General features: G+C 45.5%; 1 protein-coding gene across 1 annotated transcript in view; it reads right to left on the bottom strand.

Moving 5' to 3' along the window:
* The window catches only part of PLCH2 (phospholipase C eta 2), a 631,566-nt gene that overhangs the window by 353,995 nt on the left and 251,380 nt on the right, over window positions 1-26,191 (bottom strand). Inside the window, exon 6 of the mRNA XM_078642469.1 lies at window positions 17,386-17,479. Within this exon, the coding sequence (XP_078498595.1) occupies window positions 17,386-17,479 (94 nt within the window). The remainder of the gene's footprint in view (window positions 1-17,385; window positions 17,480-26,191) is intronic.

Raw genomic sequence — 26,191 nt, 5'->3', positions numbered from 1 at the left:
GCGATTGTGCCGCCTGCCACTCGACAAGGTGACCCCTGGGCCCGACGTGTAGAACGTTCATAGTGTCAGACGCACGGTAGCGCGCGCACGGGTGAGCCGAGGGTTGGTACGCCGGGCCCGAAGTGTAGAACGTTCATAGTGTCAGGTCAGACGCACTGTTGCGCGCGCACGGGTGAGCCGCGGGCGGTAGGTCAGGCCCGATGTGTAGAACGTTCATAGTGTCTGACGCACTGTAGCGCGCACGGGTGAGTCGCGGGTTGGTAGGCCAGGCCCGACGTGTAGAACCAGACACTGCTACCACCCGCGGCTCACCAATGCGCGGTACAGTGCGTACCGCGCATTGGTGAGCCGCGGGTGGTAGCAATGTCTGGCTCTAGACAAATAAATGCTGGGTTCGGTGGTTATGCCGGCAACAGGATGGGCACATTTATTTTGTTCTTATTAAAATCACAAAATACATGTTAATGTTCACCAGAATTACTCTTATTATTCAAAATGCATTTCACTGGTTATGTGAAAATCACATGCAAAACTAGTCATATGAGATACAGATGGTAGACCGAACAGGAAATGTCTCTCATGAGATTACTTATCACACAAGGCATTTATTTGTATTCTCGAACAAGCTTCCCGTGAGTGAAGATAATATTAAAAATGCATCACGCCCGAGGAGACATTCAGTAGAATATGTGTAAACCCCTAAAAAACATAAATGACATAAGTGTAAGAGTTCATAACAAAAATGTATTCCAGGCCTTGCTCGAACTCTTATTGAGGGTGATATAGTAATGCAGATACGTGGACGTGGGACACACTGGCTTCAGTGCTGCAGAGGGTGTCCAAGACAAGGCACAATTAAGGACTGAAAAGAGTTGTAGACACTACAAGTCCACAATGGCCTGCTGCTACCTGGCTAGAAGAGTGTGGAGACATCAGCAAAGGCTGTGAAAAGTTAATTCCTTGAAACTTGTCTCGTGGTGTTCCCATTGCTATTGACCTACCCTTAACTCTTGGAGGTTCCTGCTTTTACTGGTCCCCTGTGCTCATCTAGTTCTCTACAGCAAATGTTAGTTGTTTGCTAGAAATTTCAGAGCACTTTTTATCCAGTTGTATCCATTGGTTACCTTTCTCCATTGTGTGCTTCGAGATCCGGTTGCTTGGTCAACTTGCGAGCATGTCGTACATACATGTTCTCCATGCTTAGCTATGTGTTAAGAGTTTTCTGAAACTATGTCCAATAGTAACTTGTGAGCATTTTCTATAGGAGTGAATACCTTGCTTAGTGAGTCGTCAACACAAATATAGCTCAGGTACAAAATTCTTGTGAAAGTCTTGATTTCCACACAGAAAAACCCTCAAAATGAACTACTGTTCATTGCTTGGTTCTCCTAGTTTTGGGATTTTTGAGGAATTTCATGTATTGATTGATTGAATGACAGATTGATTTACAAATGAAGAAAGTGAGGAATTGCCTATAGAAGAGTGTGTTCCCGCGCTTCGAGACCTCCAGAGGGAGTCTACAGAGAAAATAAATCGTTTTGTTTTTTTACAATATATGGAATTTGAGAAGGTTTCTTGGGTTACGATAAATTAGGGGCAGATCTGGCAATAACCACTGAAAAAGCCTGACCTCCGGTGCACATTTTGTTAAACTTGGGGGTGTTAACATAAAAAAAGAGTGCTCGATTGAAAGGGCCTGGCAGAGGTCTAGATGGGAAAAAGATACTAAACAATTATTCGATGTCCTGATATAAAAGGCTTTGTGGCAGAAGGACAGAGCTTTAAAAATGCATTGTTTGCACATATGCTACCAGAGGAGCAAAGAAAGATGGGGGGAGATGCTTGTAGTACTGCTGAACCTAAGAATGCGGCCAGTGTTCTGACTTCTGAGTGAAGTGCAGTCTAGGGAGTAGGTATGCGTGTGCAGTCCTACGAAGAGGGTGTTGCAGTAGTCCAATCTGGAAATGATAAGTGTCTGGGCCTGGGGTTTTCTGAAGGAACCAAGCAATAATGGAGTAATTTTCCAGATGATGGCCTAATGGCTACAGCAGCCGACCTCGTAGCTGAGGACCGAGTTCGAGTCTCGGCAGGGAAGCTCAACCTCCTGTAATTCTGGGCAAATTACTTAATCTACCCATGCCTAACAAAAATGAATGTGTCCATATGTAACGCAACTGGTGCTCATGTAAAGTGCTCTGATACCTTCAGTTTGATCTTGGGCTATATAATACTCCCTCCACAAAAAAGCATATGAAACAAGTTGGACGGAGCTTTTTGATATGTGCATCAAAGGTAAGATGAATGCCAAATAATGACCCATTAATTACATGCATTTTAAGAAGGTTTGGAGGGGTGGCTTCGAGAGTCATGCCATCAATTAGAGGACCAGATTGTGGGGTTACCAAAAAGAATGACCGTATTCTTATGAGTTGAGCCTTACAGAGTTGGTGCTCGTGCCAGCTTGCTACTGAGGAATAAGTAGCTTTTTAAATGGTCCTGGAGAGAGCCCAGATCTCTAATGAATCTTAAAATGATCTGGCTATCGTCTGCATATGCTTAGAACTTCTGACCAAAAAATGTATGAATGGCTGGGAGAGGCGTCACATATATATTAAAAGGCTATTGTCTCAAAGACGAGCAATAGGAGACTCCACAGTTGATAGGTTTGAAGGTTGAGCAGTAATAGGATAGGATAGGATTTAAATTTATAGAGCGCACGAATGCAGAGGCATCTTGGTGCTAGGGTGAAAGAGAGAGAGGACCAGTGTCCGTAGAACCGATACCTTAATCCCTGGGGAACAGCCATGTTTTTATTAGCTGCCTAAACACTGTCCTGTTTGGTTAGAGTCTCACTGTGATAGGTAGTTGGTTCCACAGCCTAACCACACAGTGAGTTAAACTCTTACCACCCCATCTGGCTCTACGAACTTTCGTGGCACAGTTGAGACCAGAATTAGCTGATCTAAGACTTCTAGTGGGAGCGTACCAGTGGAAGATTTTTGGAAGGTCAGCAGCTCCTCCGCCATAACGTGTCTTATGAACTAGACATAAGGCCTAGAATTCTAGACATTGTTGTATTGGAGCCAACGCAGTGACTTAATGGCATCAGATGTAGGTTGACCTTTAGGGATATTCAATAGTAGCTGCGCTACAGCATTTTGTATGGACTGTAATTTAGTCTTCTGTGCCTTGGCAATGCCTATGAATAGAGCATTACGGTAGTCTAAACGGGAAAAGACTAAGGCCACTACCACTGTTTTCCTTCACTCCTGCGGAATAAAAGGAAACACCTTCCTGAGTAGCTTCAGAATATAGAAACAAGTGGAGGTTACACAATTGACCTGTGCTGAAAAGCCCAGTTTCTCATCAACTATGATCCCCAAGTTCTTAACTTTAGAGGATGGTGTTGGACTTATGCAAAACCAAATGGGATGATGGATGGAGTGTTGAACAATGCAAGCACTCACCCCCAGTAACTGATCTGGGTTTAATCCATCATCATTCTGTAGTTCACTCCGCCACCCCAGTTCAGACATGTTCATATGTAAATCAGTCTGACCCTGTGCCTCATGGGACTGTCCAGCCCGAACTGCCAAGTTGTAGGAAGGTGGCTACCTGACTATGGTTACCCCAGATTTTTTGCCTTGTGTTTAGCTGGTTTTCGACTTAGTTGGCCTGGTTCCCTGCTAATCAGGGCCCCAGACCATCTGCTCTCTCTGTAAAATGGATTGCATGTACCCTAGGTACATACCACAATTGGAAATGGACTCCTTGTCAGCCCCTGTATAATGCACTATAGGTGCTCAGGGCATAGGTGCCACCAAGGCCTACCAGGGGCTGCAGCATATCTTTTGCCACCCCTGGCTGGTTCTTAAATTGACACAACTGGCTGATCACTCAGCTGGGGCAAGGTGGTGTAATCACCCCTTGCTTAGGTATAGTATACCTATACCTAAACCTATATCTGGACACATATAAACCTGTGAGCCACTCCTATGGAAGGCCTCATCAATCCTGGAGGCAGAGTGCGTGGTTTAATGTGAGATGGAGCTCTAGCATGAGCTGAGCCTGTCTGTAGCTGTCGGGAACAACTCCCTAAGCTGTTTCAGGATAATGCCATACCATATACTATTAAGTGCATTATAATCCTCGCGGTTATATAGCAACTTTGGTTTGGCTTTATCAAAACATGTCGTGTAAGGTGTCATACGATTTGGAATACTATCCCCTCGCCAGTTCTGGCGACGGGGATAGCATTCCACCCCTCTAGAGGGAGAAGACATGTTACTCTGCTGAAAAGCGGTTAATTTTAAAAGAGCCTCACATCCACAAAATGGATGCTTCTGCCACAGACACAGGTCTGACCCCCTGCAGCTGACCGAAACTCAGCCAAGGGGGCCTGGACAAAGGGTTTCCTGTCGCAGGGCGGTGTTACACCCCCTCAGACAGGAGATAGTGGATTGTAGCAGGGAGGTTTGAAAGAAACCAGACACTGCATGGGGAGCACAAGGCTGCCCCTTGCATAATCCGGCCAAACCGGTTCTGGGGCACTCCAGCCCCCGTCCCAGCACAGCCAGGATCAAAGGAAGGGGGTGTATCCACCCACTTCCTGGGTCCCACCCATAGGAGGGGACCTAGCAGGTAATCCAGCCCCCCAGATTCGAATAAGAGTGGGAGCAGTGCCAATGCACTTCAGATTATCCTGATGAAACATAAGAAACAAAACTCTGGACCCTTCGACATCCTACTCAACGTAGAAGACTGAAGAATCTCCCTTGTGGTCAAGGAGTGACCACCCTGTGCAAACAGGCACCATCCAGCCATCGACGTCTGCTTTGTTGCAGTTCCCGCCGGAACTCGAGCAACAGAGATCGACGAGATCAAGCTTGCCTGCCTTTCAACAGCCCGATCCACAGTCCCTGCAGAGCTGAGACCCGTGGAGGCGACCGGAAGCATGGAGCACGCCATCTTGAATTGACCACGAGACGCTGACCGTGCAGCCCACGAGTGACCCTCGAAGCTGTACACCGGGGTTTGAGAAGCCCCAACCCTGAGCCACTCTTGCACCGAAGTCCAGCCCTCCACACACGATGAGTGCTGCGTGGGGCCCTTCTGCTCCATTTGGCTCAACGCATTGGTCCGGTCACTTGCCAGCCGGCTTGTGGCCCCTGTACCGACGAAACTTGAAATTCGACCTGCGATTCTGGTTGCTCCAGATTTGCACGAGCTCCCCTAAAAAGGAGCCCCCACTCTGACCCTTCTGGTTTGAGTGAGAAGCAATCTCCCGGTTTCGCGTGGATTGCTTTTGCCAAGTGTTGTTTGCTCCAATCTTGAAGCCGACAGCGCCGACGGCGAGAGCCTGCGTGGGACAGATCGTGACCCGCTCCTGGACGTCGTAGATGCCCCAGAGCCCACGTGACAGCGGAGAGAAGCTCCTCGACAACCACCTGATTGCGCCCGACATTGCCTGGTTCCGTCCTGGTTCCACCCTGGTCACTGCTGAGTGACCCAGACTCTGTCCCCTCTGCTTTCAGGTACTTTTCGACTTGAGTCCACCCTTGGACTCCACCGGACACTTCTCTTTCACCTCGCCTGCAGCCCTTTCAGCTCCAAGCACCAAGAGCCTGCGTGACGAAACCCGACTCAACTTCGACCCTGTGCACCCACTTCCTGTGGGTGAGGTAACATTGCAACGCCGGTGTTCCCACACTGGTACACACCTCTAGGGTCTGTGTCTTAAGTTTTGTTCCTCTAGGTTCAGCGGAAGTGTCCTTAATCTCTAACTTTGTAACTTTTACGCACCATTGACTTTACATTGATGCAAGCCGCACTTTACGTGCTGCACCCGAATCCCGCGGGCTTTTCCCGACTTCAGCATTGCTAGTCCCGACTGCTCCCAGCGATTCCCTAGGCCCTAGGCCTAACCACTGATCGATTGGTATCTCTTATACCATTTTTTTAGTATATGGTTTGAGTAGCCCCTAGGCCTCATCCAAAATTGTGCAACTTTGTATGTTACACTGTGCTTTGATTTAACGCTTGTGCCCCTTTATTCATAAAGAATACTGGGGATTGTTTTTAGTAATAAATACATATATTTTTATAATATATACTTGTGTGGTGTCCTTTCATTTGATATTACAGGATTGTATGTGGTAAAACAGCTCGCTTAACACGACCTCTTAAGTTAAGCCTTTAGGCTGCTTAGTCCATGCTACCCCTAGGATAGCTTGTCTAATAAGGTTGACTTACAACCAGACACCATAAGGGTTGTTTGGACTGATACATGGTGGTTCTAGAATTGGAAACATCATATATCAGGCCAACTTCTCACACAAGTCATGTCTTCCCTGGACCGGAAACAAGCATCCTGGGACCGGTTTCTGGCTAATCAGCCGTCATCAGCCAGGCTAGCTTGAATCCAGTGGCATAGTGAGCAAGGGACTCACTTCTGGGCATACCCTGCTAACTTAGGGCGAACAAAGCAAAATCAAAGGGGATGTCACCCCGAGTGGGACGGGTATCCTCAGACGTGAGTCCCGTGCTCTCCATGCCACTGGAATCAAGCTATCCTGGCTGATGAGGGCTGAAAGCCCAAAACCGGACCTAGGATGCTTGTTTCCAGTCCAGGGAGGACCTGGCCTGGCAGTTCCGGCTGGACTGTTCCCATGGGGCACAGGGCCAAGGTACATACGCCAGCCTCTATCGGCCACCAGGTGGGGTCCCACAGAGACGGACTGCCACCAAACTCCATCACCTCCGTCTAATCAGTGTTTATTTTCAGATAATTGTTGCTCATCCAGCTCATGATGCGAGTCAGACATGAATGGAAACTGGCAGCCACAGACGCCACCTGATGTGATATAGAGATGATAATCTGTGTGTCATCTGCGTAAGACACAAACGAGAACCCATGCTGTCTGATAAGACTGGCGAGTGGGGTGACGTAGATGTTGAACAGAGTTGGAGACAGTGCCGATCCCTGTGGGACCCCGCAAGGCAGAAGGAATGTTTCAGACTGTACATTTTCCCAGTGCAAAGTCTGTTCCCTATCCTCTAAAAAAGGCCTTCAGCCGCCGCACTAACACCGTGTGATTCACGGTGTTAAATGCTGCTGATAGGTCAAGGAGGATGAAGATCGCTCTACCCCCCTCCGATCCACCTGTCTCCGAATATCTTCTGTTGCCATGACTAACGCAGTCTGGGTCGAATTACCTGACCCAAATCCATGCTGACTTAAATCCAGCAGGTTGTTAATGTCTAGATAGGTCGACAGCTCCTGATTTATGGACCTCTCAAGGATTTTGGCTGCAATCGGCAGACAAGAGATAGGTTGATAACAGGCTTTTTTCCAGACTGGCGGATACATCCCAGATTCTATCACTTGATTTAAGATGGGAGTTGAGTGTCTGCTAATAGCCCCAGACACCATATGCATGACAGTAGGTGGATACGGATCCCTCGGAGATCCTGACTTAGTAGATAGCAGGAGTTTATTTACTTCAGTAGGAGACAGTGTGCTTAACGTGTTGAACTGACAATGCTGCTTCTCGTCCTCTATTATGGTATTTTGACCATTGTCGTTTGCCTGCCTGTTATTCTGAAGGTCATCATAGATGATTTGGATCTTAGTTTGAAAAAAATGTGCCATTTTAGTGCATAAAGCGGAGTCTGGATTAAATCGTGTGTTCTGACGTAGTCTTGATAGCACTTGAATATTTTTTTAAAGTTCCTTAGTGGAGTTGCTGACCTCCTCTATTTTTATTGAATAGTAAATCTTTTTTGCTTGTATAATAGCTTCTTTATACATTTGTAAAGCTCTATTATAAGATATCTTATGCTCCCTACTATATTCAGTTTTCCATGCACGTTCGGCTTTCCTGCATGTAACTTTCAACTTTTTCAAGTCCATACCGTGCCATGGCGATGAGGCCTGCGCTTTTCTTAGTTTAATGACTTTCTCAGGGACAACTCTGTTTACCGCTGTGGCTAGCCAGTTATTAAACTGGCAGGCCGCCTCATTGTTATTCGGATCCTGTATAGGCGGACGGATGTTTAGGGCTTGCTCTAATTCAGCCCCTTGGATTTTATTCCTGTATCTAATTTTAATGCTGGCTGGTTTATTTATATCAGACTGGACCGATGGTGAAAACTGAATATTGAAGTAGATCGCCGAGTGATCAGTAATGAGCTCAGGTAATAGCCTGTGCATGGTCACGTAAAAAAAAAAAAGAGTCAAACCAATTGTGGACTGTCTCCCTTACATGAACCTTGTCTTTTCAATCCAGCAGAAAGTCACGAAATACTGCATCAAGAGCAGAGGCCATTCTACGCAACAAAAAACTATTCAGCGCTGTTCACCTCTATGGTTGGATGTATATAAAGTGGGAAAAAAAAGTAATTTTATCGTTCTGCAAGTCGCTGTTGAGGGCACATTTAGAAGATGCAGATCTTTTTTAGTTGAACACCAATGAATGGAAAGAGAAAAAGATACAAAATGTGTATCCAATCAATTACGGGACAGAAGGATTTATTATTAAATGTTACAGTCTGGTTGTATTCCTCAGAGAAAAGGAGGTTTAGAGTGCCAACACTGGCACTAAATGTCAATGGTGACACATGTTAATTCTCAGAACAAATTAAGGAAGACATGATTATTCATTGAGGTTGGAAAGAGAGGGTGGCAATCACTCCCAATATGGCCCTTGCAATTGCCGTCAAGGTTTGAAAACCATGCTCTAAAACCTGCAAAAGAACTGTGCAGCTAGGGTTCAAAATATATTCCGTAAATGGTTAGCCAAAACCTTGTTCAGATCTCCATATTCTGGAGTCCAAATTGATGTCTAAGTTTCCTTCTTGGGAATAAGAATAGACAAGGTTACACATACAAGGTTTTTTTGTCACCTTACTCAAGGTAAATTGTGTCCCCTTACTATTTCTAATCACAAAACAGACAGCTTACTCAGTGACCATCAAGAGCAGTACAATGAGCTTTACTTTGGCAATGAAGGGCTGCTCGGTGCAAAACAGAAGGATCACATTGGAAATAGGTGTGTCATTCATGTGCCACGCAATGAGCAGCAAGGGCAACGCAACTACTAAGTTGGATTTATCAAGCCACGCCAGGCCACCTTGCGTGACCCTGAGTGGCTTCATAAATCTAGAGTAACGCTATGCAACTCAAATCTCTGTGTTGTGTTACTCTGTCCCAGAAGGCGTCCCATGGGTGGAGTGTGAGTGTTCCCATGCATTCACTCATGGGTTGTGTCACGTTCCCAGATTTACCAGTAATAGACCTGAGAATGCACCAAAATGCTACACCTCCCCAGTGAGTGGTACAAAAGGGGGTGGCAGGGTATGCTCAGACGTGAGTCCCTTGCTCACTTTGCCACTGGATTCAAGCAAGCCGGGCTGAAGACGGCTGTAATGCCAGAAACCGGTCCTCGGAAGCTTGTTTCCAGTCCAGGGAAGGCATAGCTTGGCAGTTCGGACTGGACTGTTCCTATGAGGCACAGGGTCAGACTGATTTGCATATGGCCATGTCTGAACTGGGGTGGCAGAGTGGGCTAAAGAACGGTGATGGATCAAACCCAGATCTTTTGACTGGGTGTGAGTGTTTGATTGGTTCAGATGCTCCGTCCATCACCACCCCCTTTTGTACACCTCCCCAGTGAGGCGTAACAAAGGAGGCATATTCTTATTTCTCCTCTTTTTTCGTCTTTGTATGTGTGCTGCATTCTGCACCCTTGCACCATGGTTCAAAGGTGCCTGCACTGGCGCTAGGCAACCAAAATGGCACCAGCACATGGAAAGGACAGGAATGTGCTGTATTATGTTAAATACAACACACTGCCCTTTCCCTTTCATGCAGTGCAGCGCAGCAAGGTGACTTGCTCCTTTGCGCTGCGTGAAACCTTGATAAATGAGGCCCGAGTTCCCAAGTATGCCACGGAAATGACCAAGGAGCCCATTTCATTATACCAAGAAGATACGGCTCAGCAAGGAGCGGACCATTAGCATTCTGCCATGTCCATGCAAGCGAGGTATCCATTCGTGCATCGGTGAAACCACCAGAACAGATTGACAACGCCGAAGAAATGTAGGTCTCCAGTCTCGAGCCAGACAGTGTTGTGTGGAAGTTGAATGCTAATTAGGTTAGCCTATTAACCGAAGCGCTGAGGCAGCTATGCAGAGGGACAAAACATCCAAACTACCACAGATTGCAGAGCATTAAACCAGTAGTTCCCAGGGGAATAGAGGGTCCAGCGCTTGGAGATTCCAGTCAACTAATGCAATTCATCAATCAAAGCATGACAGCGGGATTGGGGATTCTGAGATATCACAATAATTGCATAGATGTGAGAACCAGGCTACAGATAGGAAGGTAGAGTAAACCCGGGTGCTGTTGACTTTACTTTTGTGTATAGAAAAAAAGGTTCCCTCCACTAATCCATTACTTTGCATCCAAAAGACTACTTGTATAAAATAGGTATTATTACTAGGATGCACAAGGGTGGATTTGCAAAGTCTCTGCTATGTGAGCTGTTCAAGCTGATACACTCTGACCGTAAGAATTTATCAGTGCAATATTGCACTAGCAGGCGGATCTGCAATAATCACGCCTCATCAATATTCATTCGGCAGGGTCCTTTCGTGAATTATTTCAACCAGCTGCAAACGCAGAGACTGAGGGCTGCAAGGGACTACAGGGCTCCATTTCGGCTTTGCACAGTACTATATGTGGTTGTATGATACAACCTTGCTTATCTTTCCCACGCATTACTTAACAACGCGATTTACAACACAAGTCGTTACAGCGACTTGCCTTAGAGGGGGCGCTCGAGTTTGGAATAGTATAATTTACTATTCAAACTCAAGTCCCCGCAACAGTGGGGAAAACTTGGACTTTAAAGTCAAATGCCGTTTTACCTAGCACATGTTGTTGTAATGACTTGCGTTGTAAACAGAATGTTTGGTTTCGACGCAATACTTGTTCTGCCCGCGTTGCAAAGGCAGGGCATTGTTCGTTGGTCGTAGCATTCGCTGTTTCCTGCTATATGTCATTCCCTTTCTCACAAAGGGGTAGCAGTTGCCAAACTAAACAAGAGCTGGCAAAGCCATAGGTCTGGCCAATACATGCTAAAGTATACAAACTTCGTTTATGTATGCCTGTGTTTCTATGCATAACTTTAAAGAACTGATGCAGTAAAAAAATACCAAAAGGATTGCTTACTTCCAGAATGCATGTATGAAGCAAGACTTTGATTTGTGATGAGTCATCATACTTTTGAGACGTAAGATAGTCTCAGATCCACTCCAATGCAAGCATTCCATAGAAGGCTGAGTGCTACATTAGACAGCAATTACCAGAAAATAACATGAGGTGAGAGAGAAATACTTCCCTGGGTGCATGCAAGACCTACTGAATGTATGCAGCTGCGGCCCGTGCAGGTAAGAGCGGTGAGGCGGTGGGGAGGGAGAGATTTCAACAGACCGTGAGGGAAAATTAAATAAATAATATATTTTCCCTCGTCATCTTCTGTCGAACCCCCCCCCCCCCCCCCGCCCCCCCCCCCCCCCCAACCACCTGGTGCCACCACTCTTCCCTGCACGAGCAACAGCTCAATGTATGTTGTAAAGCTTTGACAATATTTTTGAAAACTGAACACCCAGGGGATTTCAAGTGGGACAATATCAGGATTCATCCCCACTTTTCTGGCCGATATTTAATAACAACACCCAAAGAATCAAAAGTCCTTGTGGTTGTCACTGGGAGAGAATGTCTTATTCTGCAGAGGAGCAGAAAAACTGTTGAGTCGCTGGGGGTGAGGATGGAGCCTCATGTTAGTCATAGCTCATTATTGTATAAACACTTTTTATTCCTGCCATACAGTGGGCTTTCTGACCAAACCCTGGGGCAAATTGGAGGCAAACCCAATGCCTCTTCCTAGTGGGTCAGAAAGACGGGGTTGTCCCTTTAAGGACGGGGGTGAGGCCAATGCCAGAGTGCAACACCTGCACCCCGTGCTTTTGCTCCAAATGCAAAACCCTTGTTTGTAGTGGGCTTTCTACCCCCAAGCGAGCATTTTGGACCACCTACCTAATTGGGTCAAACTTCTTATGTGCCCCCAGGGGAGCAGAAAAATACTTTTGCTCCTTCAGGGGCATGGGTATGGCTGAATGCCCTGTAGACCGCCCCTTCCTTTGTTTGTTTTGGTACCATTTTGAATTCCCTGGTGTCTAGTGGGCTTTCTCCAATTTGAGGGCAAACCAACTGTCTGACCCTAGGGGTGGAGAGAAAGAATGGTTTTGGTACCTTTTGAGGTGAGGGGTGGTCAAAACCTGAGTGCAATGACTGCACCACTTTCTTTTGTCCCAAATGCAAAATCCCTGATGTCATATGTGCTACCTTCCCTCGCAGGGATCATATTTGAGGGCAAACTCCTCAATTGAAACAAACATCTATCTGCCCCCAGGGGGGCAGAAATACACTAATGCCCCTTCTTGGGTGGGTATATGGCTCGATTTCTGGGTAGGCCTCCACCTTCTTTTTTTGCTTTGGCACCATTGCTGCAAACCGCCTCACTGTGACTGGGGGAGCAGAAAGACCAGGTTTTTCTTTTTTGTGGTGCCCGAAATGCAAAACCCCTGGTGTCTAACAGATTTCTACCTCCTCAGGAGACAGATTTGGGGCAACCTTTCAAATTGGGTCAACGCTCCTATTTGACCCCTGAGGGGTAGAAAGACACTATTGCTCCTTCTGGGGAAGGGGTATGGCTCGGTGCCAACATAGAACGCCACTCCTTTTGTTTTGGCACCATTATGAATTTCCTGATTTCTAATGGTTTTTCTGTCGCCCATGACCAAATTGGGGGCAAATCCCCAGACTGTCCCGGGGGGTGGGGTGGCCGGCAGAAAGGCTAGTTCCTTTTAGGGTAGGAGTGTGGCCAATGCAACATTGCAAAGCCGCACCCCTTTCTTTTGCCTCAAATGCAATATCCCTGGTGTCTAGTTGGCTTTATATCACCTACGGGGTCAGATTTGGGGCAACTTCCTTCCATTAGGACAACCCTCCTATCTCCCCGGGGGGGGGGGGGGGGGCAGAAAGATACTATTGAGGGTATGGCAAAATGCCAGGGTAGACCTCTCCCTCCTTTTGTTTGTTTTGGCACATTGTGAATTCCCATGTTTCTAGGGGGCCTTCTGCCCCCTCAGTGCAGATTGGGTTAAAATCTCCTGTCTGCCGCGGGGAGAGGTAGAAAAACGTGTTTGCCTCCTTTGGGTTGTGGGTGTGATCAGTGCCAGCGTGCAGTACCCACACTCCTTTCTTTTGTCTTAAATGCGAAACCCCTGAGGGGCTGGGGCATGAGGTGTAGTCAAAGACTTGTGACTGTTTGGCCTTTCTGCTATTGAGAACGTCCGACAATTGCATATAACTGTAAAGTGTATATACAATGTGTGTTTCTTTTTGATTTCAATAGAGAAGTTTGATAATTGCGTATAACTGTAGACTGTATATACAATGTGTATCTCGTTTTGATTTCAGTGTGTTTGTGTAATACAAAAGTGTTTTTTACATATGGTATGGAGTCTTGTGGCATACACAGTGTGTTGCAAGGGTGGTATACTTTACACTCAATCCCTGAGAATAAGCCTGGCTGCTCAGTGTCAAGATACAAGAGGGTGAGTACAGGTTATCAAACAAGTGTATCACACTCATCCTATTTGGAAAAGAGGAGCCCGCCCCAAACCGCTGGGTCCCTTGTGAATCGTAGACTAACATTTTTTTAATGCTTGTAAAACATGCATAGGAATGCATACCATCACTCCCACACTGTCTTGGTGATACAAGCCAAGGGTTTATGAGACTAAATTCAACCAAAACAAATAGATAGCAGAGTATTTTATTTATTTATTTTTTAAGATTTATTAAGCGCACAAATACCCGTGGGTGTCTTGGCGCTGTGGATAGCGCTAGCAGAAGGAAAGGTGAACTATTGATTGAAGAGCCAAGTTTTTATCTGCTTCCGGAATGTAAATAAGGATGTGATTGTCTTAATTTGGGGTGGAAGGCTATTCCAGAGCTTGATGGTAGTAATTGTGAAAGACCTGTCACCCCATGAAACTTTTTTTATTCTAGGGACCTTCAAAAGGCTTGCTAAGAACGTAGAGTTCATGCCGGAATGTAGGGGCATAGTGATTGTTTTAGAAATGCAGGTCCAGAGGCATGAATTGATTTTAAAGCAATACATAAAGCTTTGCATTTTGCTCTGTTTCTTACAGGTAACCAGAGGAAGTGTCTGATGACGTTGGAAATGGGTTTCAATTTGGGGGTCCCTGTAAGCAGTCTAGCGGCTGCGTTTTGCACCAGCTGCAACATATTCAGGACTCTTTCCTGCGCATTGAAAAAAAGCCCGTTGCAGTAGTCAATACGTGACATAACTAGTGTGCTGACGAGAGTCAATTATAGCTAGTTTGGTGTTTTTTTAGGGAAGTGAACAAAATGAATTGCCGTTAACTGCCAATAACTTTCGGGATTCTGTCATTCCGTCACTAGGGGGTGCTCATGAATGATGAAATCATGCATTTGACCTCCCCAAGACCGCACACTCTCCAGTACACTGCAAACCTTTCCCCATATTCCATTCCAGTCCTAATTTGAATTTTACAATGTTTGCACTGTGGTAATTCCAACCCCTGCCTTTCCTGGAGGGGGTACACAGATTTTCATCTTGTTCCCAGACTCCAGCAGATAAACTGAGTCGTTCAGACTTGCTTCCTTGACTTCGCTTACTCTCAACTTCATATCCACTGCGTTTTTGTTTTTCCTGTTCTCCTGCTTGTGCCTGTTGACTTCCATAGTTCTATTTTCTCCATGTTCCTGTGTAGCCTTTCCTTCATTGGTGGTTCTCAGATTCCTGCAATGTCCCGGAGACCAATTGTAGGGAGATCAGAAGGCAGGGACCTTTGACGAATGTTTGTCTACAAGGCAGGCCTGAATCCAGTACCCTAAGAGCATGGTCCTGATCCTAAAGAAATCCAGAAGATCAATTTTTGGCTCTGTATGAGGACTGAGATATGTACACTGCAGATGCCGGAGTGAATAGTGCTCCTTAGCATCACTTCCTGCATATAACCTCGCCAAAAGGACCCTCATTAAGGACATACACTAGGGACTTTGTGTGGGTAAATTTAACCTGAGAGCCCCACCCACTTTATCATTGCTTCCTTGAATACCAAGGTAGAAGCACACCCCAATACATCAAGGTCAGGATTGGACTCAATGATAAAGTATGGCACAATTAACCCTAGTGGGTAGGAAATATGTTGCAAAATGAGCATTGCTCCTTTTGGATTAGACCAGGGAGATATTATTACAAAGAAAGTGGGTTGACCTTTTCTTGATACGATGCTATAACTCTGAGATCCGATTATCTGCATGGACAAAGAGATTGTCGAAGCTGCCGGTGAGTCAGTCAGTTATAAAAACAAATATGCTTGCAAATCAGTTAAAAAAGCTATGTTCCAGTGGAACTGCTCTTTAAATAGCAAATTCTAAATCAATGAAAATAAAGTACCATTCAGCGCCCAATACTGGGGGAAACAGAAGAGCATGGTGCAGGCGTGAGTGATGGTATTTTATCAGTTATATGTAGTTCTACTGATTGCCAGAACTTATATAGCAGTCTACACAAGGAGGAAGGTTCATCGTAAGGTCATGCTTAAAAGCCGTAGGAGAATCGGCTTAAAGGTGGGGTTGTCTGTTCACTCCTTACCATGATTCCATCACAGTATCTTTTCAACCACCTGAGTAGGGTGGTCTGGACAGGGAAGAGTGAGATGTTGTCTTTACTCTCCTTCCTAGGAGACAGTGGAAATGTTTTCGCCATTCTCCCCTACATGGGGTTGGAGCAGGGGCGGCTTTAGGCTCATGGCGGCCCTGGGCAGGGAGCGTAGGTAGGATGCCCCGGAAGAGGGGGTCCGGGCGGGGCAGAGCGCGGAGGCCAGTGAAGAGGGGGAGGGTCAGGGTGTTTGGAAGTGCAACAGAGCTGGAGGCCGCCAAATCTCTGCCAGGGGCCACCACGCAAATATGTATCCATCCTCAGAGGATTATTATATTAAGGATATATATTGGCGTGGTGGCCCCTGGGGTTTGGTGGCCCTGTGCAGGTGCACAGCTTGCACATGCCTAAGGCTGCCCCTGGTTGGAGGGTGGCTTCCTCCACTCTCACCTTGACACAGACTCTTCATAGTCAGTGCAGGGAGCCTGGTGCACGAGGAATACCAAGGATGAGCTTTAGGCACATGGGCAATGTGAGGTCCTTAGACCACACTGACATGTAGAGAATCTGGGAATTTGGACAAGCAGGGTAAAAAGCTTGGGGCACCATTGTGTTAAATGGGCAGAGTTTGCTTTACATGGCTAGACAGTTTGAATAGCTTACAGCACAGTGAGTGCAAGGGTATTGTACCATATGTAAGGACAGTCTTAGGAACTTGGGAGCATGGTCAGCAATATAAGGAGCTTTCAATGCCGCTGAGGAATTCAGCCTCCAGAGCCCTCAAACCATGACCTTTTACTAACACCAAAACTCCTGTACCTGCAGGCATCACCGCTCACAGTGCACATACAGGCGATCAACTCGTGGTTACCTACCGGTGATCCACTCATGGTGTATCTACAGGCCATCCCACTTACAATGTGTGCACTATGAAGTACAGTTATTTAACTACCCTATGGGTACCCTTTGACAATCACAAGTAATAATAATACTAGTTGATGATAGCTGGCTATGGAAAGACCTGGACCCTCACATGTCAACAACACATGAAAGGAGCCCTGTTGCTTTTCTTGCTTCTGCCTTTTTCAACATTTAAGACTCCATTGATCCTCAAGTATGTCGGCATAATGCATAGATATATACATGCAAGCACAAACACTTATCCGCCTACACCATTTATTATGCTTACGCCACAAATGTACGCCAACAAGATACAAATGGTATTATCCATCTACAAGATAAAGACATTAACATGCACACAGGCACACATAGAGGCACACTCCCTGAATCTGAATGAGCGGGAAAGTCAAACTGATGGATTAAACCCATCCAACCAGATAATACATGGGACTTCCTTCTGGTCTCAGACAGAGCCCTAATAAACCCAAGCTAATCCCATGCATGCCAAGACACTCCAGGCCTGATGGATTGCTAGCGGGCATCAATTGGAAACATCCCATTTAGGATTTATCCTGCATTAGGCACTCATGATCAAGACTCATTTATTAAATAATTGATGAGTGTGCATGTCATTGTTTCACCTATGAGTAATGATTCAGAGATAATATCCCCTCTGTACATTGTGCGCATAATTTATACATACCGTCAATTCCCAGCACCCCTTCGTTTTTGTTTTCAGAGCATGGTTCAAACTTGTCCACAACATCCAAGCAATATTCCTTGGTCACATTCGTCATCTGTGGAAGGAAGCAGAGAGCCGCAAATGAGGCAGGACATTTAATGAGATGGTGGAGCATACTTCAGGGTGAAGGTGGATCAGGAGATAGGAAAAATGGGAGGCTTTGCAAGAAGACAGCGCCTCTCGAAAGTCAGGAGACTTAGCCGCAAACTCAACCTCTTCTTCCAGAGTCATCCATCTTACAGAGACGGCGATCTATTGACAATTCTCCTGATGTCATGATCCATCAGCCCACCCTTGTTTGTGACTGGTATGATGAGATTCAGGGGTGAAATCTGGCACATACTCTTGAGTACAGAATAGTCTCCAAGACCTGCACTCCTTCATTGTGCTATGTTTATATTTAGTTTATAGTATCACTATATTTTTTATGGTTTTCCTTAAATCGCAAATCAGGAAGTTGCACTCATTTATTCTTCCTCGTTTCTATACCCTCGCCCTTACTTCTCCAACCATCCACCTTTCGCACCCGTTGTCTCTCATATCCATGAAGGATTGAAGGTCTCTGGTCCTAATACAACTCTTTATGGCAGTGATAGTATGCTTTCGCTCACTAGGTCTTCGATCACATGTCACGTGAGAGGAGCTCCCTGCAGATCTGTGTATATTGCTCTCACCCCGTGTGTACAACTACTGACCAGCCCATGATACGAGCAGCTGGTGGTGGTAGCCAAGCTTAGTGCTGCATTAAGGCCACTGTAGGCAGCTGCCTTAAGGAACCTCCACAAGAGGCACCAAGAAAGCTACAGATCATGTCACACAACCTCATAAATGGCTCTGTTGACAGGAGAAACAGACAGAACATAAGGAAATATGCATTTTTTTCAGATGTACTAAAAATCCTTGCAGAAGTGTATGTGGCAGATGATTATAGTTTAGTTGTAAAGGCCATTTGCTTTGGAACACTGAGTTGGGAGACTGCATACTTGCCCTTCACAATAAAATCCATGTAGTCTGTTGTGAATACGACCCCTCATCACCCCAAGTGTGAAATGTATGTGGTTAGTATGATGTGTGGTCATTGGAACGGGCAATACCTGCCGGGGGGTGGGGGTGGGGGTCCCTCACTATACGCCCCCTGTAATCGTTTGCCCTGCCTCACACAGTGATCCTTGCTGGATGCAATGTCCCCTGCCCCCTTTCAATGTCACTGCAATGCTCATCTGACTCTAGTGAGCATGTAAATCCAATTTAAAATGCAAAAGGTTCTCAGTTGCAGAACATAAACCTTTGGAGCTAAAATAAACATGAAAAGCCATATTTCTAGTTTCGAGAAAGAGGAGATAAAAAAACCAGGGTCCATCGATTGGTCAGCCTAGTCAGGAAGAGATGGGGATCAACATTGTCTGCCAAGAGACACAGTAAAATAAGAGCACCCACAGCATCCACAGAAAGGTACATCCTTAATTCACCCAGCACTGAAAGAATGCTGCTTTCGACCCTCATCCTTTTTTTTTTTTTAATAAAAACCTTTTATTGGCATTTTGTTATTATACAAGGTCCATACTTCACAATAGCGACAGAGCAGGTAGTCAGTACGTTTGTTGCATACATCCCCTATCTCGGTTATTTTATCGCTAAATAAGAACATGAGTTATTACACAACATTCAACTGTGTATCTAGCGGCGAAATACTTGTACAGCCCATTCGATCATGTGTTATTCCCTGCAGGACGTACTATTACACTTGTGTGGACCTGTTATACTGATGTTGGATGGCACCGTCTATTGTGTTTACTCAAAACAGGAACATAACTCTCCAACAAGGATAATTTGAACTGGCATTCACTGTATGCTTATGTTCATGTATTTGTGAGGGCTAGAGGATCCAATGGACAACTAGTCGTAGCGCAAGGCTCGGGTTGTGCAGGGCTATGTAGGGGGCGGCTGTTGCTATCCATGGTCAGAGTGGGGGGTCGTGTTACATCCAGGGCCGGACTGGCCGTAGCGGGCACCGGGCAATCCCACAGTGCGCAGCACGGGTGGAGGCCGGTTTTGGGCCCCTGGGGGCCGTTTTTGTTACAGGGCCGTTTTTGCACCATAGCTGCAAAATCGACCCTGCACCAAAATAGGCCGTAAACCGGCCCTGTCGGCAGCACCTTCAAACTCCCCCGAGTGGGGGGGGGGCTCACTCCATCGCATTTGGTGATGCAGTGCACACAACGAAATTCGTTTTATTTATATATATGTTTACTTACCTGTTAAAGTCCGTAATCCATACATTACTACCCCCCACCCTGCCCCTCCCCCTCCCCACGTCACCGCCCTGCAGTTACACCTTCTACCGGCCGTGGCTGCCTGGTAGTAGCATGCCGTGTATAAGTGGGGCTGGGATTGGTCCCGCCATAGTGTGCATCTCCATCAATGCTCGGCCTGCGGTCCACTGTGCCTCCCAGACCCTCATCCTTTTATGGCATCTGTCCTGCAGAGATCCATGATGTGAGAAGTGTCGATATATGTATGCTATTGATGTCTGTTAACTTTTTTAAGTAGATTTGACAAAAATATATATGATATAGACTGGTGACACGCAAATTCTTATGATTTAATTTGGGGCTTTTAATGAATGGTTAAACAGTTGCTTTCTTAAACCTAGACTACTAGTAGCATCCTCATGCTGCTTCAAAGTAGCAGTCTGGCACAAGGGAATAATAAAATATATTCTGGAAATGCGGTATCACAGTATATGAAATCCTATGTTAGCCACTTAGTTCTGTCATCCTTGGCCATGAGTTGTTTTCATTGATTTAGGCCCAAAGAACCACCGTTGTAGAATCCATTTGGTCTATTGAGTAACCACTTTCCTTCCTTAGTTTTATTCTTCAAAATTCCCAAAGACATTGCTTTATTTTGACGAGAATCCAGCATGCGAAAAGTGCCTCATACTAGTGATCACGTTCAATTTGCTATTAGCTTTTAATTAAATACCATCATTTGATACATATCTTCCAGATTTTTTCAGCCTGCTAATTGAAGGATATATTGATTCGCAAATTATTTTGGTACATATGTAATTAATGCAGCACCATTCAATAGCCTTTCTCTAGACTACACATCTGCTTTCCTCAGTTCAGTGCTGAATATTTTAGGAGGTAAGCAAACACAACAAGATGATGGACGGAGTGCTGAAATTTTTCAACCACTCACCCCCAGTCACAGATCTGAGTTTAATTCATCGTTCTTTTGCTCACTATGCCACCAAAATTTGGACTCAGCAATATGCAAATCAGTCTTGGCCCGACTCCTCATGGGAATAGTCCAGCCCAAACTGCCAGGCCAGTTCCTCTCAGGACCGGAAACAAGCATTCTTGTCCCAGTTTTGGGTATTCACCCCGAATCAGCCATTCTAGCTTAATGCTAGTGGCACAGCGAGCAAAGGACACACGTCTGGGTATATCCTTTGCCACTTATGGAGAACATATGAAACACAACAAGATGATGAACAGAGTGCTGAAACTTTTCAACCACTCATCCCAGTCACAGATCTGGGTTTGGTCCATCGTACTTTTGCTCACTATGCCACTCCAGTTTGGTCCCAGCCATATGCAAATCAGTCTTGATGGTAAGGGAATGAGACCACAAATGTCCAGATATACAAAGCCTTTTTTTCAGTGGCAAACATCCTGATTTGAAGACACAGGCCATTTGCACATGCAAAAATGCCTTTTGGTATGTGCAAACCACAAACTGGAATTCAGAAACCTGTTACGGAATAGCAATTTGGGTTTGTGACCAAAAATATAATTTGCATTTTGGATGGGCGTGTTTAACCCCTTCAGCGCTCATGACGAGTTCAGCTCGTCAAGAGCTACGGCGCTGCGGTGCTCATGACGAGCTGAGCTCGTCATGACCGCGCCCGTTCCGTGGAACGCTCACATGCTGGGCTGATTCCCCTGCAGTGCTGAGCGTTCCATTGGAGCACCGGAGCGCCGTAGCTCATGACGAGCTGACCTCGTCATGAGCATGGGGGCGCTGTGTGTGTCCCCCCAGCACAGCGGGGGAAACAGCCCCGCATGGAAGGGGTTAAGGTGTGCCTTTCAAATACCGATTTGTAGAGGTATGCATCAATATTTTATGACTGAATTGCGGTCACAAAACAACATTTTACTGAGTACTGAAAGAGAGCGGAAAGGTATTCACAAATGGAAAGATGATTCCTAGGGATCCCATCCTCTTTTAGAATGTTGGAAAAAATATTTTATGAGTAGGTAGTGGTCCTATTTTTTTACACAAATGCATTATGTTTACCATTAATGGGAAAGCAGGCTGCATATTTACAAAAAATTGCCTTATTTAAAAGCAGTCACAGACATGGTGGTTTACTGACCTCAGCAGGCCACAGTCGCTATGATGGCTGCAATTCCTAGTGAGCCGCAGTTTGCGACCTACCTCATTAATAGTCAAGAGGTGAGCCAAATTTTGATCCATTAGGAACTGGTTTTGTTGGTGAAACGACCTGCTATTATATAGGTAGGTTCTCAAAATAACACACCAGTCTCAAAAAGATATTGGCCACAAATTCCATACATCTGTCCCCAGGTTTGTTCAGTGTCTCAAAGAATAAAGTTTACCATATCGATGAGCAGACTAGTTTGATCATAATAGGAGGCAGATTAATCACTTAAGGAATAACATTGAGCATTTGAGCCATATTTCATCTGATTGTTCGTAACATGCTTGGAACTAAGATGTGATTGGGTCTTTTACATCTTGTACAGAGCATAGCAATATGCCAATATGGTGTGAAAGGAGTGTACAGATTCAGTGAAAATCCTAAATATATGAAATTGAGTCTTAATGTGAATTTGAAAAGAAACACATCGATTTTTATAGATCTGGGCAATAGGCATGCAGTCAGGGAGAATAACATTTACAGAATCAGAGATCTACCGACTAACGACTTATCCGTGATGAGACAAATTCTGTATCAATGACATAGTATATTCATTATCATCATCTTACTTTCCAGTGCTGTATTCTCTTTAGTCTCTAATCACAGCTAAAATCTGAAAAATAAAATGCTTATTAGTCTCTAAAATGCTTCAAGATGACTTCTGAAGGACTATATTGCCAACTTTATCTGAGTGCCGATCCTAATTGTCTAATTTTTCTGTGTGTGAGTCATGTTACTGGGAGGAAATTCTGTCTAGTGGAGTGATCCAACAGATAGAATTCTCTGTTCAGAAACCTATTGTCTGTTGGTATTAGAATTAAGTTTCAGAGGGATGGTGGGGGGTGTAGTTCCCCTTCTTCCACCACAGCAATTTGTTTGCTTCTGCCTGTTGCTCATCCTTGCATTCTCGCTGCCAGAAATACATGAATGTTCTCTACAAAACCCAGTGCTTAATTTGTTAAATAATAAGTGCCAGGGCTCTGACCAGGAGGCCACTCGAGCTTGCACCACTCATTGCCCTGTCATCATTGTGAAAACAACTACTAACCCTCTCCCGCCTGCAAGTGCGACAGTTCAGATTATTCCAGGTCCCCAAAGCTAAAGGAATGTCTGGGGAGGCAGGTATTCATAATTTTTAATGTGCATTGTATCCATAAACATCCATTGTTATGCTCATCCTTAAATTAGATGTGCAGCCTGTCATAAGTGCAGTGTTGACAATTAGGTGCCGGTGCTGAGCTTCGGAAACCAATTAAATGACGGTGCGGAGCAATGGAAACCACCGGCTCAAATTAGGCACTGACAAACCCACAGTTCTCTGTCTTGATGAATGTATGTTCTCGTTATCTAACGAGTGACCATCGGTGCAACTGGCTGAATCTGCTCTTTGAGCCAGGGGAAACAGCAAATTCCCCGACACCAAACAACATGGGCAGAACAACGAATGCATCTGAACCACACATTCCATTTACAACGCAATTGTTACAACAACATATTAGGTAAAGCAGCGTTGGACTTTAATCCATTTACTGCTTCGAACGTTCAGCACCAGTGCTGAACGTTCAAAGAAACGGGTGCGGCCGCGTCGGCCGTGCGCAGCACCTGGGAGGTAGTCCAATGGCCGACGGCAGCAGCGATAGGGTTAAAGTCCAACACTTTGCCTACTGTTATGAGGACAGTAAATGATACTATTCGAAATTCCAGCACCTCCCTAAGGCAATGTGACCTGCATTGTACATGGAATGCATGGTTCAAAGGCATTTGTTGTTCTGCCCTCGTTGCTAATAATCCCGGGCTGGCACCTCCACTCCTCCCATGCAGTGTGCGGAGATGTGCCTACTTTGCCTTCCGCGGAGAACGCGGAGTAGGCAAATCTCCACACACTCCGTGGCGGAGCGGAGTTGGCTGTCCCCGCCTCCCACCCCCCCTATTAACAATTGCTTGAAACTGAAATAAAACTACTTTTAAAGTAAATAAATACCAATTACCTTGGCTGCTGCTCTCCTCTTCTTCATCGCCGTCTCTAAGGAAACTGCCCATGCGCGTGCGCCAGCGCATGAGCATTTCTCACGAGAAATGCACATGTGTGGGTGCATGAGCAGTTTCCCCAGAGACGGCGATGAAGAGGAGGAGAGCAGCACGGGGACGCCGCAGCCACGGTAAGTGGTTTTTATTTACTTTAAAAGTAGTTTTATTTCAGTTTTAAGCAATTGTTAATGGGGGGGGTGGGAGGCGGGTGGTGTAGCGGTGCTCCACGGAGTTCCACTGAGTTTGTTCTCAACTCCGTGGACCTCCGCATAGCCCCACTACGTCCAGGGGTTAGTTGCTAAGGAATGCGTGGGAAAGGAACGCGTTGTTGTGTCGTATAACCTTGAGCCAGGTGTTTCTGTTTTTGTTTCTTAGCTTTATAAAAGCGATCATACTTTGCGTTGACTCAATAAATATGCTCCGTTCTTTGGATACATTTCTCATGCTTAAAATCACTCCCATAGATGAATTTCCCTTGCTTACAATTACTAATATCCTCTTGGTGCTTTTCTAGATTCATTTCACACTTGTAAAACTCACATGAGTGTTTGTCCCTCGATGGATACAGAACAAGCAGTTAGACTGAAGACAGTATACCTTCAGGCAATCTTCTGTAAATGCCACTTTATTGCCTTTGCATAAGAGGTGCTAAATTAAGCCTCATTCATTGTGGTTGCCAAATTGCTAGACAAAATAGGCTCTGAGAAGAGGAAATCTCTAAAGGTGCAGCACAGACATCTCTTGCGTGCTGATCACAGCATGCAATGTTATCTCCATACTATCTTGCCAATGAAATTCTTCTAGAGTCTCTTAAAGTGAAACTTGGTAGTTTGTAGGAAAGAACAAAGAGAGGTGTGTAGGAGTGGAGCCATATTAAGCAAACTGTAAGAGGAGGTAAAAGACAAGTGTGTTTTAGATGCAGAGGTTACCATTGCAGTGGCTACAACCGGAGAGTGGGCCTATTCAAACGCTGGAATGCCCGCATTTAGGGCCTGATTACCAGTTGGACCGCCGAACCCGTGCTGGCGGTCCTTGGACTGCCAGACTGGTAGTCCACCTACCGTGTTATGAATACAGCGGTGGGACTGCCACAGGGCCGCCGCAACCGCCAGGGATCACATAAACCACAGCGGTGGTGCAGCGGTCAGATGGCCAAATATGATTGGTGGGGCCATTGCGGCACTGCCAAGAATATTAGGAGGTTCCTGACTGCCTCACTTTCAATGGTGGTGAACCCGCCATTCAAAGTGCAGCAGTGAAGAAATTGCACTCAGGGCAATGGGATGCATGTAGAAGGCACATAGTGCGCCCCCTGTCTGCATGCACCCCCTTTCCAGCACGCCATTTGCTTTGCAGTCCATGCCGTGCAGGAACAGGCTTAGGGGTTCCCATTGCAGTACCTTTTTCAGAGGGCCCTGCCATGGGAACATCAAAGGACCGCCTGCCAGACCAGGAGAATACTCATAATCTGACAGGTGCTCTGACTTCGGTTTTTGCGGTCCTGGAGCGGGGTGCCTGCATGGCGGCCTGCTCTAGGACCGCCAAACTCATAATCAGGCCCTTAGAAAACACATCTTTTTCCCTTAAACTGGGCATCCCTCTAATCATAACTCAGTTCTCTCTCTAGACTTGAGTATACAAAAAAGTGTAGAACTGCTTCCATCTTTAGGATGCATTATGCCCAACGCACGTATCATGAAACCTGTCATATCATTTACAAGATCACATGTAGCATATAGGCATTTTCAGCCTGCCTTTAGCTTGTCAATATGTCACATCTCTTTAACTTGCAGGAAAAGCAACTTAAAAAGAGTAATGGCACTTCAGCCTTTAACAGCATTTATTTACATGGCAATTACCTTTCAAGTTCATTTGATTGTGTAGATAATTAAACCAGAACCACAGAAATTTTTAATTGAACTTTACAGAATGTTGTCTAATCTGCATTCGTAAATGCTGTCATTATCATGGAGTGTCAATTGTTTAATTTATCGCTGTGGAACGCTGTCCAGAGATAATTGTCCCATTCAACTAAGCTCACACTGCTTTAAAAGCAAATCTGAATAGAGGATATTTTATTTAAAAAACTTACTTTGCAGTTCCAAATTTGATTTCTTCTTCTAAAAAAACACAACATGGATTTATTCTGCAGGTGTTCACAACTTGGAATAGCTTTTGAGTATAAATCAGTCTGTTTTCAGACAACCGATAGCATTTGACCTGAAGACCCATGTTTTCTTTGGACTCCTCCGCCGTGCATCGCCGTTGTCATGCAGGGTTTTTGGACTT

The sequence above is a fragment of the Lissotriton helveticus genome, chromosome 5_1, assembly GCF_964261635.1.
Source record: "Lissotriton helveticus chromosome 5_1, aLisHel1.1, whole genome shotgun sequence".
Lineage (NCBI taxonomy): Eukaryota > Metazoa > Chordata > Amphibia > Caudata > Salamandridae > Lissotriton > Lissotriton helveticus.
The sequence above is the reverse complement of the archived record's forward strand: the minus strand, read 5'-3'. Positions and strand labels throughout refer to the sequence as shown.